This window comes from Etheostoma cragini, chromosome 13 (assembly GCF_013103735.1).
Source record: "Etheostoma cragini isolate CJK2018 chromosome 13, CSU_Ecrag_1.0, whole genome shotgun sequence".
Classification (NCBI taxonomy): Eukaryota; Metazoa; Chordata; class Actinopteri; order Perciformes; family Percidae; genus Etheostoma; species Etheostoma cragini.
Window position 1 is genome coordinate 8,747,958 of NC_048419.1, and position 19,001 is coordinate 8,766,958.

The window sequence follows — 19,001 nt, forward strand, 5'->3', positions numbered from 1 at the left end:
CGATGATGCCATCAGGACCACATCATCCGCAAAAAGCAGCGATGAGATCCCGAGCCCACCGAACTGCAACCCCTCCCCCAACTACGCCTCGATATCCTGTCCATAAATATTACAAACAGGATTGGTGACAAAGCACAGCCCTGGCGGATGCCAACCCTCACCTGGAACGAGTCCGACTTACTGCCGAGAACCCGGACACAGCTCTCGCTTTGGTCATACAGAGATTGGATGGCCCTGAGAAGGGACCCCCTCACCCCATATTCCCGCAGCACCTCCCACAATTTCTCCCGGGGGAACCGGTCATACGCCTTCTCCTGATCCACAAAACACATGTAGACTGGTTGGGCATACTCCCAGGCCCCCTCCAAGATCCTTGCGAGAGTAAAGATCTGATCCATTGTTCCACGACCAGGACGGAATCCGCATTGTTCCTCTTCAATCCGAGGTTTGACTATCGGCCGAACCCTCCTTTCCAGCACCTTGGAGTAGACTTTACCAGGGAGGCTGAGAAGTGTGATACCCCTGTAATTGGCACACACCCTCTGGTCCCCCTTTTTGAAGAAGGGAACCACCACCCCGGTCTGCCACTCCTTAGGCACCGTCCCGGACTTCCACGCATGTTGAAGAGGCGTGTCAACCAAGACAGCCCCTCCACACCCAGAGCCTTCAGCATTTCTGGACGGATCTCATCAATCCCTGGGGCTTTGCCGCTGTGGAGTTGTTTGACTACCTCAGCGACTTCCACCAGGGAAATTGACGACAATCCCCCATCATCCTCCAGCTCTGCCTCCACCAAGGAGGGCGTGTCAGCTGGATTTAGGAGTTCCTCAAAGTGCTCCTTCCACCGCCCTATTACCTCCTCAGTTGAGGTCAACAAGGTCCCATCCTTACTGTATACAGCTTGGATGATTCACCCGCTTCCCCCTCCTGAGGTGGTGAACGGTTTTCCAGAAGCACCTTGGTGCCGACCGAAAGTCCTTCTCCATATCTTCTCCGAACTTCTCCCACACCCGCTGCTTTGCCTCTGTCACGGCAGAGGCTGCAGCCCTTCGGGCCCGTCGGTGACCTGCAACTGCCTCTGGAGTCCTCCGAGACAACATATCCCGGAAAGACTCCTTCTTCAGTCGGACGGCTTCCCTGACCACCGGTGTCCACCAGGGTGTTTGTGGGTTACCGCCCCTTGAGGCACCTAAAACCCTAAGACCACAGCTCGCCGCCGCAGCTTTAGCAATGGAAGCTTTGAACATTGTCCACTCAGGTTCAATGCCCCCAGCCTCCACAGGGATGTCAGAAAAGCTCCGCCGGAGGTGTGAGTTGAAAGTCCATCGGACAGGGGCCTCCTCCAGATGTTCACAGTTTACCCTCACTACCCGTTTGGGCTTACCAGGTCTGTCCAGAGTCTTTCCCCACCCCCTGACCCAACTCACCACCAGATGGTGATCAGTTGACAGCTCTGCCCCTCTCTTCACCCGAGTGTCCAAAACATACGGCCTCAGATCAGATGAAACGATTATAAAATCGATCGTTGACCTTTGGCCTAGGGTGCTCTGGTACCACGTACACTTACACTCACACCATGGGCAACTCCGGAGTAGGACAGAGTCCAACCCCTATCCAGGAGAACGGTTCCTGAACCAAGACTGTGCATAGAGGTAAGCCCCACCAGATCTAACCGGTAGCGCTCCTCCTCCCGCACAAGTTCCGGCTCCTTCCCCCACAGAGAGGTGACATTCCACGTCCCCAGAGCCAGCCTCTGCCGCCCGGTTCTGGTCCGTCGAAGCCCCTGACCTTCGCTGCCACCCATGTAGCAGCGCACCCGACCCCTTTGGATCCTCCCACAGGTGGTGGGCCCATGGGCTGGAGGGAGAGGTGCCACGTTGCTTGTTCGGGCTGTGCCCGACCGGGCTCCGTGGCAAACCCGGCCACCAGACGCTCGCTCAAGAGCCCACCGTCTGGGCCTGGCTCCAGACGGGGGCCCCGGGCTTCCTCTGGGCGGGGTATCTCTATCCCTTCCTTGATCAACCATCGAAGTCTTTGAACCATTCTTTGTCTGGCCCCTCCCCTGAGACCTCTTTGCCATGGGAGACCCTACCAGGAGCACAAAGCTCCAGACAACACAGCCCTCAGGTTCATAGGGACACACAAACCTCTCCACCACGATAAGGTGATGGTTCCCGGAGAGATGCATGACATTGCCAGAACAAATTGCAAATTCAAACTAGTCTGGAACTTCTCACTTAATTTTCAACATCTCAAGGGGCGTTGACCAAAATGCATCTGTATACGTTTGGATAGACCTTCAACCCATCAAAAGCAACGTAACATGTGACTTTGCGCTGTACTTACGTGAACTTCATTCTTAAAAATCCCTGTGAGGTTTTCTTGGAAACCGTGGACGTGTCTCACCACTTGCTGTTCAGAAGCTAGGACAAAGGCGCTCCTCTTTACATATCATGTCATCTTCTTATATTATGAAAACAGTTGACATTGATCTGTCAGATCTTAAGTTCCTGGAAAGGGGGGAGGGGGATCAAACCCATCTGCCAGAGCAAATAATAAAACATGAGGTCACAGATCCGTCTTGTTTCCAATATCCTCTCAACCTAAATGTTATTGATCATGTTGTCATAGTTGTGCTTTCCAGTTGTAGTATTTCCTGTTATTTTGTGTATTCCCTGTTTCCCTGTTGTTTACCGTCTCAGGTGTCTGTATCCCCTGTGTTTTACCATGTGTAATTTATAATTATGTATATTATAATTATTATGTATAATTTATCTTCACTTTCCTGTTTTTCTTTGTAGTGTCTGTTTCTCCTGTGTCATGTCACACTTTACTTCCTGCATTGCATGTACCTGCCTCTGTGATAGTCTGCCCTACCCTGATGTGTTTCACCTGTTCATCAGCCCTCATGTCACCTGTCCCTTGTTTCAGCCCTGTTACCGTGTGTATTCAGTCTTTGTGCTTTCTTAGTCTGTCTTTGTCCGATCTTTGTCATTTCCTGAGATTTTCCTGGATTTTGCTTTTCTTAGTTTTCAGTATATTGATTTTTATTTGGATCTCGGTTTCCAGTTTCTACCTGCCTGCTTTAGAGCACTGCATCCTCCTCTCAACCTTCCACATTTGGGGTCCAAGCCTACACATTCCCTGACAACTTTGGCGTGAAACAAACTATCCATGCAGGAATATAAGCCAATGCAATGTCAGCAATGATTACAAATGAATTACCATCCCAAAATACTACTAATACTAGTTACATGTCTGGTTTACCATTCATTGTAGACTGTAAGAGGCAATAGGTCCATTGTAACAGATGGGCCACTTCTGCAGTACAGTTTAAAGAAATACATCAACCATATGATATCCAACACGGTCTCACGGCAGTTTGTTAAATGGTCACATTATTTTTAATCTATTGATTCATGTACACGGACACGTTTGTGTAATTTTCTTGTGGTGGTGAGCGTGACTTTCAAGCTAATGTTTTTCAGTTTCACCAATACAACAATGGGGAAAGGACACGTCACACACCAGGAGACCATCCACCCCAACCAACTTTTTTTTCGCATGTTCATACTACTCGTTACTGTAGTCGTGCTGTGATCCCAAAAATATGTGAAAATATGTACAAGAATTAATAGATTAAAAAGTGTGACAAATTCACAAACTGTCATGAGACTGGGTTTTGATATTTATCAACCTTGATATTAACTTTTTTTTAATTGTCCTTTGCTTATTTTCGTTTGAATGCAGCATTTCAGTCATAGCTTGCAGACTTTACAGGTTTACTCCGGCTATGTATTTACACTTCCTTGCAGTTACAGAAGAGCAGGAGGAGGCACAAATTGATTTGTAAAATTGTTCTCCTTTATTTCCCTTTACCCATTTTTTCCTTTTGCTTTCACAGTGCCACCAGAAATCATCAACCTGTCAAAAGATATTGTGGTAAATGAAGGCTCCAACGTCACCCTGATGTGCCAAGCAAGCGGTAAACCAGAACCTTCCATCAGTTGGAAACTCATCTCCTCCTCAGGTAACTTCTTAGTTCTGTGAATGAGTACATACGCTATATTCACACTTTCATTTTAAACAAATCACTTGCTGTTCTTCCTACTTAATTTTACTGTACTTGTCGCTGCCTGTCTCTCTTCCACCCAGGCCTCTCTGTTTATCGCCCCATCTCTGACTTTGTTTGACCCCTGGTGGATTTCTCGCTTCACTTGTTACCCATCATTACCTGTTTCCAGATCCTCATTACAACGTAATTGTTTGCAGGAAAGCAAACTGACCCTGTTGTTATTGGACTAATTAATTAGGATAATAGGATAGATGTAAATGTTCTGGAGGCACTTTGAATGACAGGATTAATGCAGTGAGCATTAACACTGTGTGGAGCGTTATGCATTCTTTGGCACGCCATGGCAGGTATGTCCAAAATCAGGATAGTTCAATTGTGCATGCTCAGTGGCATTCATGCCATTATTCTTTACCAAAGAATAAAGGAAACCAAATGCTATTTATGTATCCCAGTGTGTCCATGCTTCACTTAATCAGGCAAGATGTTTGTATTCATAATGAGTTACATTTAAAAGCCAGAGCTTTTGTGCTTTCATCTGTGCTGTCCTTTGTGTTGAAGCTGGAATCCGGGAATTGAAATGTTAATATGGCACAAGTGTGACTGACCTGTCTGTAAGCAGATAAGCACAGAGAGGCGCCATTGATTAGCTCCTTTTTGTGAAATATGACATGCTTGTGCATACGTTATCATGCAGGCTGTGTAGAACAGACAGCCGTAGGACTCCTTTGTTTCCTTTCTTTTGTTTTACGGAGAGAAGGCAGTTGCCTGCTAGCAGTCACATTCTTCAGGCCAAATGGTAAAACGTCTGGGGGCTTTGATATCTGATGGTGTTATATCTACTTGTTGACTCGTGTTGACATTCTGTGATTGGGGGCCCGTGAGCTCCCTGTGCAGCATTTATCAGTAACAGAACCTCACAGCCTCTGCATGAACAGCAGAAGAGTATAGAGCCAGAGTCAGAGCCTTCAATCTAGCACATAATCTGCATGTATGTTTCCCATGTATCTGTGCATTTTAAATTCTTGGTTTTAAATTGCAATTAGTGCAATTTAAAGACATTGCACACTCTGGTTTGGGTGACATACAGTTTCTTGAAAGCAATAAACCAGTATGTTTAATGAGGCAGTGTTGGAGCACATTGTTCAGCTCTCTGGTTTCTAGACTGCTGCTGTGTATGCTGAGCATACTGAGTTATTGCAGGATACAAGCATATAGCAGTAGAATCTTAACTACTACACATTTGTTAAGGACAAGGAATGTTACTCTTTAAAGTATTGCGGTATAAACACCACTACTGTTAAAGTGCCCATTTTATGAATAAATCACTTTTTCTGGGATTTGGTGCTCCACACATTTGGAAAAAACAACCTATGCTGTTTTGAGTGAGATACGGCTTCTGAATGTCCTCTGTCTTCAGTCTCTGGGTGAGCTGTTCAACATCTGCACGGCTTTTTACGTCACTAGCCGAGAGAGGTGGCTAACCGTAGCATGCTAGCTCGTTCTCAATAGCAAAAACATTGCTACACCACACACAATTTTGCCATAATCTACAAAAGAACGACTTCCTGTTTTGCAGATATTCCACAAGTGACCCTTGTCTAGAAGAAATCTCCCAGCTAATCCTGATTTGGACTGACCAAAGTTGGAGAAAACGTTATCTAGCTGATGCAATCTTACCTAGCAAGTTAGCATGTGCATTCACAACAAAGATAGTATAGAAGTGAGATGTCTCACTCTGTAGCTAAAACAAAGACCTAAACACATGGAGTGAAGACAGGATCTACAGCAATGTGCACTTGTAAGTTATAGTGAACTATTGTGTGTTGTAGAGGTGTTTTGCCATCGAGAACGAGCTAGCATGCCAGTGCTAGCATGTGCTACGGTTAACCACCTCGTCTCGGCTAGTGACCTAGAAAGCCGTGCAGATTTTAAACCGTTCCCCTTGAAGACTGAAGGCAGAGGACATTCAGAAACCTGTATCTTACTCAGACAAGCATGGTTTTTTTCCCAAGTTTGCCAAGTTCCTCCAGGATTTTGCAGGATGTGGCAGGAGCTTTTCCAAAAAAAAAAAAAGTGATAAAAGTTGCAATGTTTGTTGTTTGTTTTTACAATGAAAAATTGTGGGAGACAGAAAGTCGCAAAAAACGTTCGTTTTTTTGTCTTTCTCAGAGCCGACAGGATTGAAACAGCAGCCGCTTCAGCAACATCAGAGTGAAAAGTCATACACACAGGTTGGCAGGATGATCTGACATATTCTGCACGCTCTTTCGCTGTACGCTTTGTTGGTAAACATGAGATGTTTGAGTCACACACGTCTCGTTAAACAAGGAAATTAATATGGCCACGTACGTGTGACATCAACCCATTTCCGCTCCCTCTTGGTCACTGGCTCTCGGAGTCACATTCTGATACAAAGTCTGGCACGTGGGACTGCTGTTAGTTTAAGTCGCGGGAAACTCAGGTTTTTGGTCAAATTTGTGAAAAGTTGCGGTGATTGGTCAAAATTGTGAGTTGCAACAAAGTCACAGTGACTGGTTGAATTCGGGTGAACTGCTGCGATCACGAAATCTTGGGGGAACTGGTTTGTATGCGTGCGGAAGCACCAGAGACACAAAATAACACCCTACATCCTACAAAAGGTAATTTTTTTTCACAATATGGCCACTTTAAGGACAAAGGATAGGTCACCTTTGCTACTATGTGTAACTAGAAAACAGTGGCTAAATAATGGACCAACTGAGTTTTTGTTGCAGATGAGAGTTGACGGGATGAAGCCTTACACCCTGACTTTGAATGTTGCCATTCAAAACATTGACACTATTGGCCTTCAAAAATGATTGAGCGACACGTCTTAAAAACGTGTTTGTTTCAAGTCATGTCATTTTTATTTATGCAGCCCAATATCCTTAATTTGCCTCAAGGGGTTTTACAGCGTATAACTTCCACTGTCGTGTGCTAAGCAAACATCGATTCAGATAAGAAAAAACGCCTTTAATGATATTAAGCTCTGGCTGTCACAGAACTGCCTACATGGGAATGAAGATAAAAGTGAGTATATTATCTTCATTTCTTCTCATTAGTAAGGCACAGATCACGTCATTTCCCATCGTTTTATAATTGTTTTGGCCTTAAAAAAGATCCTTTGATCCAAAGCTTGTTTTAAACACAGGCATGGTTCAATTGTTCTCTCCGTCTTTCTTCATTATTTGGGAATTATACACCTTTGGCTCTGTAGTAAAAACATACAGATTATCACATTATTAGCTACAGTGTAGCAAGGAAATTGAATGAAATATATGTATATATTTTTTTTTACTGAAGGACCAAATCAATCATTCAAACGGTGGCTCACTGATTTCAGTGACCTTCTGGACTGCATCTACATTCTGTTTCACTTCTTCCAGTAGGATTCCGACAGTGTTGCCAATTACTTGGAAATGTACTGACTGTGTCAAATGAACAGTGGGTGTTGAAGTGGGAGTGGGAGTGAGTGATTAAAAGTTACCAAGACAAATTGCAGACAAATACAATGCCACCCTAACAAAATCAATTTACCAATGTATGAGTATCTGTTTGAAGGCATCATGTACAGTGCAAGTGACACTTAAATAACAGATAACAAATAACAATGGTTGGATCAAGTTCAAACTTTTTTGTGTTTTTTTGGGTGTTTTTACTGAGCGTATACAAAAGTAAAAATAGTGCCTAATTAGAAAAAGCAACTCAGTCGTTTTCATTCTATTGAACAGCCAATCAATAGCCTGTGGAAGCAACATAGAATGTGCTTCCCCAGACTCGTGCACCTAAAACAGGTTTTACAAGAGAGATAGCTGTCTTCTCTCCCTTTTGTAATTATTACTCTTAATTAGACAAATAGTGAATGAGTGAGTTAAGCAGTGGAGAGAACGGTCTGTCACAACTGACTGCCGGGCCACGGGGGGCAATGCTTGTTTCCGAGGCGTGGGACTGATCCCAGCTATCTCTGGGAACCATTGCTGTGAAATCTCAATAACTGGATCCAACAGCTGGTTTCATTGGCGATTTAACTTCCTGGCTCTGCTGTAAACAACAGAGCTGTTTTCCTTTCAGACCTCCTAAAGGTGCAATGTGTTATAATTGGCTATAAATACATTTTGATGTTGGAGATTGAGGAAGCTGAGTCATCCATTGGACAAATTAGTTCACTTGACCATGCTGGGCTAAAAACCTATTTTTGTGTGTGTGTGTGTGTGTGTGTGTGTGTGTGTGTGTGTGTGTGTGTGTGTGTGTGTGTGTGTGCATGCTCTCCCGGTGCCTGTGTGGGTTTTGTCCAGGTGCTCTAGTTTCCTTCAACAGACCAAAGACATGCAGGTTGGTTAAATTTGAAAGCTCTGAATTAGGGCGGAAGGATAAATCGTTTTCAAATTGAAATTGAAAGAATGTGATTAGCTTATTGTGAAGACTGCGATCATTTAATTTTTGATCGTAGAAGATGCTGTTGAACTGAGGCAGACCAAACATTTCAGTTTACAAGAAAGCACTGATGTGTTTTTTATTGGAATTGTTTTTTATTGTCAAAAACTTTAGCTTGTGTGATAAATGTTCTGTGGCTGACTGTTCATTGCTCCATGCTTATTAAAAGAAAAACACTCTACATATATGTGTTCTCAGAGCAGTTTTGATGCGGTCTCATGTCATAAAGCTCTATGACATGTTGTATCTGTTACACAGTGAATGTTGAACTTTAGTTGATCTTATCAAATCAAATATCCGGCAGAAAAATTTAAATTACATTTATTAATTTATTGATGAATGCAGACTACAGTGCCTTGGTGACTTGCCACCAGGGTGCCCACCATGTATTTGTGACAGCAATGGTTTAAATGAGGTTTCTTTGGAACTTTCATGTTTTTTTTAATTGGTATATTTTCCAATACAGCAAAGGCCTTAGAACTAATCTTTTTATAGAGACAGTTCAGATCTCAAACTCGGATCTCTGCATCTGTGTACTGCGAGATAGCTGCTGAAGTGTGTGTGTGTGCGTGTGTGTGTGTGTGTGTGTGTGTGTCGTTGTGTTTGTACCAAGTCTGACTTTTTGTGCAACACAGCACTGATTGAGAATCGTTATGTAAAACAAGGCATTTCTCAGAACGGCAGGCCCATTCAGAGGCAGTCTTTATTCTGTGCTCATCTCAGCACTCCTCGTGATCAAAATGTATGCTGCGACTGGTCGCTTATGTTTATTTATCTGTTTAAAGACTATATCTGAGAAAGGGAAGTGAAAATCATTGTGGAGATTTTCTTTTGCAGGCACCAACAAAACTACAATTCAGAGTTGTCTATTGGCCTTTAGTTTAGTGTGGGATGAATATGTAAATAGACTAGCAGTAGCTTGAGAAGCTGTCCTTTTGATTTTTCCTCATGCAAGATGAAATACCATAGGGATTCAGTCTCTTTTGGTTGTTATTTTTTGGTTGTTTTTCTCTCACATTGTTCACTTTCAATGTTTTGAATTCTATCTGTTCTTTTTTTTTAGTTGCATTTTACTTATCGATTTTATCTCCAGTATTGGACTGAGGCCCTGATAAGCAAGTGCAGCAGGAATACACAGAGTCCCACTGCACAGTAGGCACCCTGACTCACAGAGAGGGAGAGAGCAGAAAAAATGTCCAACTACTTGTTGTAGTCCAAACTCCTATTCCAGTATCTCTCAGCTGCAGAGCAACTCTCCTCCAACCCGGGGCCATTCAGCATGAGCCCGGCTATTGCACGCACTCCGGGGTGTTAAAAAGACTAAATTAAATAAATAAAGGTGAGTGACATGAGTGTGTGTGCCTGTGTGTGTGTGTGTGTGTGTGTGTGTGTGTGCTTGCGTGATTATGTGCATGTGTGTTTGTGTCTATGCCTGCGTGTGTTTGTGTGTTTGTATGTGTGCATGTGAGTGTGCGTGAGCATGGGTGTGTGTGTTTGTGTTTTTGTCTGCAAGTGTGAATGTCTGTGGACGTGCGTGCGTGCATGCACTTGTGTGTTTGTCTATGTGGGTGTGTGTGCATTCGTGCATGTGTGTGCTTTCATGCGTTTGAGTGTGTGTGGATCTGTGTGTGTGTGTTTGTATGTATATGTGTGTTTGTGCGTTCATGCTTGTGTGTGTGTGTGTGTGTGTGTGTGTGTGTGTGTGTGTGTGTGTGTGTGTGTGTGTGTGTGTGTGTGTGTGCGTGCGTGCGTGCGTGCGTGCGTGCGTGCGTGCGTGCGTGCGTGCGCGCGTTTGTATGCGTGTGTTCGCGCGTGCCTGTGTGCATCAAAATTGATGATTTCAGGGCCAGACTGGGGCCAGGGCTCTCACATAGCCGTGACCCAGCTCCCCCTCACCTTTGATAGATAGATGGCTTTAGGGGCTTGTGGCGGATCAGAAGTGATCCTCGGTATCTCCCACAGACCACACAACCTGACTGCAAAGTTTGTCAGCCCAGGCGGCAAACCAACGCCCCGGTGCATTAAGGCAGCCGAAATGAACATGCACATGATTGAATTTAGACCAGAAGCAATGAAAGTTTCCCAGATTTGCAAAGGTCTGGAGGCTGGGGAAGATTAATTTGAATATAGACTTGATGGAGTTGGTAGTCGGAGTAGATTGGTCCCTTTTCGACCCCTTTGAAGGTGAAAGATTAAAATAAATAACGGTCATACCATAGCCCAACACATTGTCATGGACGGGTTTGTGTGATATTTTACATAAAGCTATACGCATGGTTCTACTACGTGTCATGACAACAGTCTGCATATCAATACCATAGTAGATGTTCATGGAAGTGCTAATGTTGGCACCTACTTAGCTTTAGTCGTAGCATTTTCATAAAAAATATTTTGTATTTGTCAGTAAAATGTAATTTTCCCCGTGGTTTTAATAATTCCGAGGCTACATCTGCTGCCATTTTTGATGTGTTGAGTTACCATGGTAACATGTGTTTTCTCTGTGTTATCAACTGCAGCATTGGCAGAAAAAAAAAAAAAACACCCTTCACCTGGATGTAGACGGCTGTAAAGGGTCACACACACAATGCCCCTGTCTCTCTGCTCTGCAGTAATACAATACCCGACACACCTTACTAGTTGTTATTGCTAAACTCTGCTGTTTGTACACTCTGCCGTTCTGTTCACTCGTCATTATTGCAGCCAGCTGTTCTCTCCGCTGCAGAGCTGAATCATTCCCAGGCTGAATTCCCTCTCTTGTTCACTAAAATTCTGTTCGCTGTTTGGGTAAAGCTTGAATCAAGCAGCTAAAACAACTTACGCCAGATAGAGGACTCCCTCAAAAACCAGATGCTTCATCTCAGGGGGTTGTCCTCTTAGCAGTACATTTCAAACATTACCTTAAAGGTACTTTATTGTTACATACGCATCTAGCATAATTCATTCTCAAAGGAGCAGTGGGCAGTGAATCACAGCGCCCGGGGACCAACTCAAGATCTGAACCCAGACCCTCTTTGGCAGCACTGTGGAGGAAGGTCTGGCAATGCAAGACTATTTAGAATGGGTTTCTTTTTCCTTCCTAGAGATAGGATACATTATGTTACTGAAATGCAAGGTGCTGTTTTATTACTAGAACAGGGGGTATTTTAGGCAGGGGGTATTTTATACCTATATTGATGTTGGTGCATCTTGTCTTTGATTTTGGGGATATTTTATTTAAAAAATGTCCAAAATGAATTGCCCCTCTGGGACAGTAGAGTGTATCGTATTGTAAGTGTAAGACTAATAACTCCCTTCACCCCACGACTGCAGGAAACATTAGGCAGAAAATTGTTCCAAAGAGCTTTTGATGAATGCATTCGTACGCAGCAGCAGGGGTAATTATCCTGAGGATAGCATCACATAGGTCAGAAGTTTTGAATTATTACAAATCCAAAATTGAGTAGTGCCTCCGTTTCAGACAATTTACATACAGTAAATCCACAAACCTCATTTGATGCATTAGATTTAGGTATTTAGAACTAGACTACCATTTAACTACATGTGTTGTCCCTGGGCAGACAAAAGAAAATTAATGCAAATACAACTTTCTCTAGTTCTGTAGAAGATTAAGCAGTGATGCATAGACCAATCTAGCAATTGACTAACTGAATTGGGTTGTTTACTGTTCCCTTTATTGAAGTGGAATCGATATTTTCAACACTCAAGAGAAAACTGGTCTTCATTGTTCTTTATTTTATTTAGCATGCATAATCATTAGTGTGAGTCATCCCTTCACATTCACTGACATAATGTATATTCTTTCCATCACTTACACAGCTGCTTCTCCTTCAGTCTAGCTGAGATACAAAAGGATGTTTGGATGCAACATCCAAAACGTTTGCATGCTATTGACGGGTCAAATCTAAACCGTACTGTCACAACAGATTATCTTCACTGGCAAACCTCTTCAATAGAAGTAAAGCTGCCTTATTGCATGGCAGTTACACATAGAACCCCGAGCTACTGTATTGCTATGATTCTTTTTATCGCTCGCCCCTTTCATGTTTGTTTCCTTCAAAGAGGTTGATGCATCAAAGGCACATTAAAAATCTCCACATGCCAAAGCCTGATAATCGGTGGGAAAATACCTATCTATATATTTTCCTTGCAGGGCGACAGCAGCAGAGTCTCAGAGCGGAGCTCCAGTGCAGCAGCAGTCGCTTTCTCTCCTTCATTGTCTTCTTGGACATCCTTTAAATAAATGTTCTTCCTCAGCGTTTGTCTGAGTAACAACAGCTTTTGTTGCTTCTTCTTCAACACATTTCACGTCGACCATCCCTCCCTTAAGACAACACCGGCGACAACATCTCCACTCCCACTCTCTCTTTGGTTATGTGTGCTTTTCTATCTGTTAACAGCTCCTTCTGCCATTCTGCTTCTATTTCTTTCTCTCCCCTTTGCTTGGATTCATCAATTTAAATCCTGCCTCGCCATATCCCCCTGTTCCCTCTCCTTAAATGACTATATCCCTCAAGCATCTGCTCTCCTGTCTTCCCCCCACCAAAGTTGCTCCCCTTGCCCTGTACACAAATATCTTTCTCTCTTTTCATTTTCTACCCCATTTTCTTCTTTGCCCTTGAGTTTGAGGATGGCATTTCAGGGACACAGGAAAGGGTACATTATCTTCTGCAGACCTCTCCCGAGACTTCCTGGCTTTTTTCTTCTCCCCGCCACCTTTTCCTGTCTGGTGGCCCTGAAGTCCTGCCATGTCACCTTGATGCCAGTGCACAGTCTGTCTCACTAATGACTCGCTCACAAACCAACCCTCTTTAAAAAAGACTGGGAAATTAGATGTGACAACGCAACAGTTAAGGTTTGATCACACTATGACTTGGTTATATATTTACACGGTAAACAAAAACCTGGCAAAATCAATGAGAGATATTCAATTGGATTATACTGTAATGCTACTATAGGGCTGTAGACGCTCTGTATTTTTACTTACCTATGCATCTTCATGCAATGTATGATGATCAAAAGGTACTATTCAAATTTGTACTTTGTTGCAATTTCTTTGTTTCAAAGATGGAAGTAGAATCTTTTCAAATCCCTATTTGAATTTATTTAGGTTAAGCTTTCTATATTTGCACGTAACTGAAGTTAGAAACTGTGGAGGCAATAGCTCAGTCTTTGGGGACATTACTTCTTGACTACTGTTTGGACACAATGCAGAGTGTGTGGAGGGTGGAGAGGTGCCTGTTCACCTCCTGGACACTGTCGAGCTGCCTCAAAGCACGGCACCAAACCCCCAACTGCTCCGACATATAACATGAAACAAAAACAAAATAGAGCGAACATCTTGAGGGATTAATAAATAGTACTTGAAAAAAGAAATGACTTCATCTCAAAGACTCAAGGTCTGTAATCATTATGTGATGGCTGAGAGGGCAGAAACACAATTTAGACTGCTACACTAAAACTTGCAAATGAGATGGGCTGCAGAGGATATGAAATATTAGTTCAAAATGAAATGCATGATGTCAAACTGAGATATTCCAACTGGAATTGTCGTGACATGATTAGCTAGCTCATTTTAACAAAAGAAAATTCACCACTCTGAGTCCAACATAAAGTGTAGTTTCTGTCTATAACCAACAATATGTCGCTAATACAGACAATGGATAGATAGATAGACAGATTGTTGGATAGTTGGATGGAGGGATTGATGTTGGATAGATGGATGAGTGGATGGATGGATGGATGGATGGATTGATGTTGGATAGATAGATGGGTGGATGAGTGGATGGATGGATGGATGGATGCATCAAAGGGAGTCAGACAATATTTGATAATATTTGTTTGCCTTGGATGTTTGCTAATATTTTGCTTTCCAGCCTGAAACCAGATCCAGAATGGAGCATCACATCCATACCTGAACATGATGGATTTTAGCTGTTTATCTAATTTTCCTACCTTTTACCAAATCGGAGGGTTTTCTCTGTTTCCCATTGGCGCAACACGCTGCTTTGATTAGTTACTGCAAAGCTAATTTACAAGCCAATCATCGGCTGGGATGAGAAATCCCAACACATCTTCATCAATTCAGATAGAGTGCATTTAAAATAGCAACTCACTCACTAACTACATGGCCTTTTCAGCTGATAGCTGCTCAGCCCATTTTCCTCCAAGCTTTACATGAAAGTGATAGAGGTGTAATACATTATTTAGTTAGCAGAGGACCTCTGTGTTTCATGTGAGGCACTGTGCTTCCATTACAATAAACTGCTTTGGTATAAAGGAAGACTTTGAGCATCAGCAATGACGTGATTATTTTAAAGCAAAACAACAGCCCCAAACATTACTATTATAGGTCCCATATTGTGAAAAGTGAGATTTTCATGTATTTTTTTTTCAGGTCACTGTTCTATATAAATATTGTGAAAGTATAAAAACATTATTTGGTTTTTAGAAACGGTGCCTTTAAACGAGCCATCCGGACTTCCGTACGGTTGCGATGTCACAATGATACTATAAATAGGTAGAAAGCGGCCATACAATGCCATTACAGTCATTCCCCGGTTGCAATGGCGGTGCAGAAGACACAGAAACGCTGACCAATCAGAGTGGACTGGGCTTCTTCAGGAGGGCGGCTCAAAGACACAGGCGTTAAAATGTAGCGTTTCAGAGAGAAGGACAATAAAGTTATATATTCAGACAGACAGGATGAAAATAATGTATTTTTTTTTAACATTACAATAGTAGAAACCCAAAATACGTGTATATATTATAGGAGTGAGTAGTGAGAGGAATCATATAGCTTTCTCCCAGCTATCATTGTCAATTGTTTTTATGAATTTATTTAAAGGCTATCATAGTGAAACCTGGATTTCATGTGGAGGACATCTGCTTACGCTGCTAATGTGAAAAGCCACCTGCCGTAAAACCGATGTTTGATGTGAGGACTTTGAGGACGTGCGTCAGCCCCATCTTGATTAACTCTCCTCAGAGGATAGCGGTGTGGCTTTAAGTGACACTGCGGTCTCTATTGGCAAACCAATGTTGTATCCGCTGTTGAGACAAAGCCAAGCAGAAAAAGGAACAGAGTGGAACCTGCACACATCCCGATACTCCTCATCAGATCCTCAGTGTGCCAGTGAGAACTCCCCAGGTGTATTTCAGTAATGTGCAGAAACCCAGTAAAGTGAATTCATGTGCGATGCATTACTGTCACCTACCACCATCTTGGGAGGTGGCTCAAAGTCAATTACGCCTTTTGTTCTGTACGTTGAGTGCTGTATTAAGTGTATCTGTCAAGCGTGTCAAATTGAGAAAAAAAATAGCACACACAAAACACACACACACACACACCCCACTCATATTGTCATATCTCGGTAGTTGTCGTGGTGTGCTTGCAGGCGTAAGAGTCACTCACAAAGGAGCAGTATATGAAAGAGCTGACAGACAATTGATAATGAATGGGGGCGGAACAAAGCACTAATCACCAAGTGTTGTAAAATCCTTAGAAAAATGTCAGTAAGCTCAAGAACTGGTGTTGAAAGAAAAACCTAGAGAAACACGAGAGACAGAATTTGTCATATTTACCTGTATACGGTTTGACACACATGTAGCTGTGTGCAGTTTCCCTGTCATAGTAGATCAGGTTGCTTTAAGAATGAACAGGACCTGTCGGCGCTCCTGCTGCTGCTTCCCAACTTCATTCTTTGATTTTGGTGTTGGAGTTTGAACTGATCTTGACTCTCTGTTGTTTATGCCAAAATACATTCTCTTTTTATTCATATACCAGATACATTTGTACTACACTGTACTACATCACAGTATAAAGAAAATCCAATAATAAATGAATAGATGACTAACAATTATCATCACAAGTAATGTAATGTAAGTGCATTTACTCCAGGAGGTAATTAAGTACAAATGTTGAGGTACTTGTACTTTAATTGAGTCTTTTCTTTTCAAGCCACTTCCTTCTTCTTCTCCTCTACATTTTACTCCGCTACATTCATCTGACAGCTTTAGTTACTAGTTACTTCACACATTCAGATCTTTACCGGTGTGACACTGACTTTCCAGAGGCCATGCAGAGACAATCGAGTGTGAAAATGACAATCGAGGCCACAGCTGTTGACTTGTCACATAAACTCTGAATCTCCATCTCATCGTGTGTGTGTGTGTGTGTGTGTGTGTGACGTTTCACAGGGGACCTGGAATCAGACGATGAGTACCTGGAAATCCCATCTATCTCCCGACAGAAAGCAGGGACGTATGAATGCACAGCTGTCAACGAGATTGACACAGATGTCAAAACCCTAGACATCACCGTCAACTGTGAGTCCACTGTTCTGGCTGAGGAATTTTAAAATGTTGTATTTGAATAAACAGTGAGGAACCAATGAGTTGATTCATCAATGAGTGTATTGGAGTCAGCTGTTTTGATAATCATGTAATCATTTAAATCATTTATTAAGAAAAAGTGTCAATTTTTTGTCACAAACATGGACTTGTCCTGTTGTCTCTGTCATTTATCATTGTCAACTCCATGAAGAGAAAATATGAGGCAATTTAACCATAGCATGTTGAGACCTGATGAATAGTTTATTACTAGTGCCTACCATTTAATAGTGATTAATCAATCATCAACATATTACATAATTCAAAGAGTCATTTGACATTCAGATAACTTTTTTTTTAACTTTTTTGAAGTAATGGAGTCCATGAAAACACTAGCTTTTCCTGGACTCCATTTATTTATTGCACCTGGTTTGAACCATATTCTAATTTGCAATGGGCTTACAGTAGAGAAGACTTTAGTTGAGATTTTGGCTTTTTTTGTGTGGAGTTTTATTAATTTAATTTGGCATTGTGTGTTTTTCCTATTGGAACTATTGATACACAACATCAAATGTACTTTCTGGAGTTAAAGAGGAGTACAAAATAATTAGTTTTAGGTCAGATGCTTAATAATTTTAAAATTATGTGATGTTCAAAACTAGGCCCCAGGTTTCTATTACTTAATAGAATAAAGAATAATAACTTAATTAGTTGATAGACCCAAAATGAAAAGGCAATAATGCTAATAATCAGGTTGTCATTTAAGTAATCATTTTAAGCATAAATGGTAAACACTGGCAAGTTAAATTAAAATAATGTGCTACTTATCTTTTGCTAATTTATTAGAACATAAACGACTGTTGGTTGGACAAAAAACAAGAAATTTGGAAGAAATGAAATTCAGCATTTATAGTCCAAATTTAGTTTAACTAATTGAGATTAGGAATAGGGCTGCATAGGCACCATTTGTTTGGCTCAAAGTTTCCAAGGTTCGTAAAGGGCCCTGAACGATATGTGAGAATTTGGGGGTCCATTAGTGGTAACTGAATCGCCACAGTCAAATCTATTCAATAATGTGAATCTTCTTTGCTGCAGGAGAAACAGAATTGATTGAATCAAATTAAAACATGAGCTGGTAATTCCTTCTCATCACATCGTGAAACCATGCAGTTTCACCAGCGTACGGAATAGTGTGTATCATTTGAACTCCTAATTCCTGTTTACTTGTGGTCATGGTGTAGATCATCACAGCTGAGAGGAGAAAATGCCGTGACCCGTGTCCTGATTGACTTGTGTTTCCTTGTACTCGTGATCACAGTGCTCTTCCATCTTACGCTCTTGCTGCTTGCTTGTAGATGCTCCGACTGTGTCAGAGGGCAGAGATGTGGGAGTGACTCTGGGCCAAAGAGGAGTGCTGGAGTGTGAAGCTGATGCAGTGCCTGAGGCAGATTTTGAGTGGTATAAGGAGGACAGAAGGTAATTAGTTTTACATTTGCAATTGACGGTCGCAAATTGAAGAAGCGTGTGTGTGAGTTAGTGCGTGCTTGCATGCGTGTGCACGTGATTGAGTGCTTACTGCCATCAGTGTTCCCAGTTATTGATGGTTATTGATCAGCTGCTAGACATAAAAACAGATCACTTCAAATTTGGTCCTAATGTGGTCCTTTATATTGAAACTAATATTGTTGCATTCCCTGGATGTCGACGGACAATTCCCTTCACACATCCCACATCTAGGATCCTCAATGGCATGGATGGCATGGAGATTGTGAATACCGGATCGCTGTCAAAGCTGACGTTTTTTAATGTGTCTGACGGAGACTACGGAAACTACACTTGTGTCGCCGTCAACAAACTCGGGAGCTCAAACACAAGCTTCCTTCTGTATGGTGAGTACATACATCCCTATTTATGATTAAGAGTCCTCATTTGCACAGAAAGACAGATGTTGTAGGGTAAATATACAAAGATTAAATATAGGAAGTCCCAGTCTTCTGTTATATGATTGTATTATTACATATGTGTAGATGTGTGCCTATAGATTGTTGGGTTGAATACGGAATAAATGCAGTTATATTTCGTATAGGCTTCGCCCTCTAAGGGCTACGCTATTGGGTTTATCCCTTCGCGCATGCGCAGTCGTGAA

General features: G+C 42.3%; 1 protein-coding gene across 4 annotated transcripts in view; it reads left to right on the plus strand.

The window, feature by feature from the left end:
* Window positions 1–19,001, plus strand: part of ntm (neurotrimin) — a 502,481-nt gene that overhangs the window by 479,251 nt on the left and 4,229 nt on the right. For all 4 annotated transcript variants that reach the window (XM_034889544.1, XM_034889543.1, XM_034889545.1 and 1 more), the window contains 4 exons: window positions 3,905–4,030; window positions 16,724–16,852; window positions 18,211–18,331; window positions 18,593–18,744. In XM_034889544.1, coding sequence (XP_034745435.1) covers window positions 3,905–4,030; window positions 16,724–16,852; window positions 18,211–18,331; window positions 18,593–18,744 — 528 coding nt within the window. The remainder of the gene's footprint in view (window positions 1–3,904; window positions 4,031–16,723; window positions 16,853–18,210; window positions 18,332–18,592; window positions 18,745–19,001) is intronic.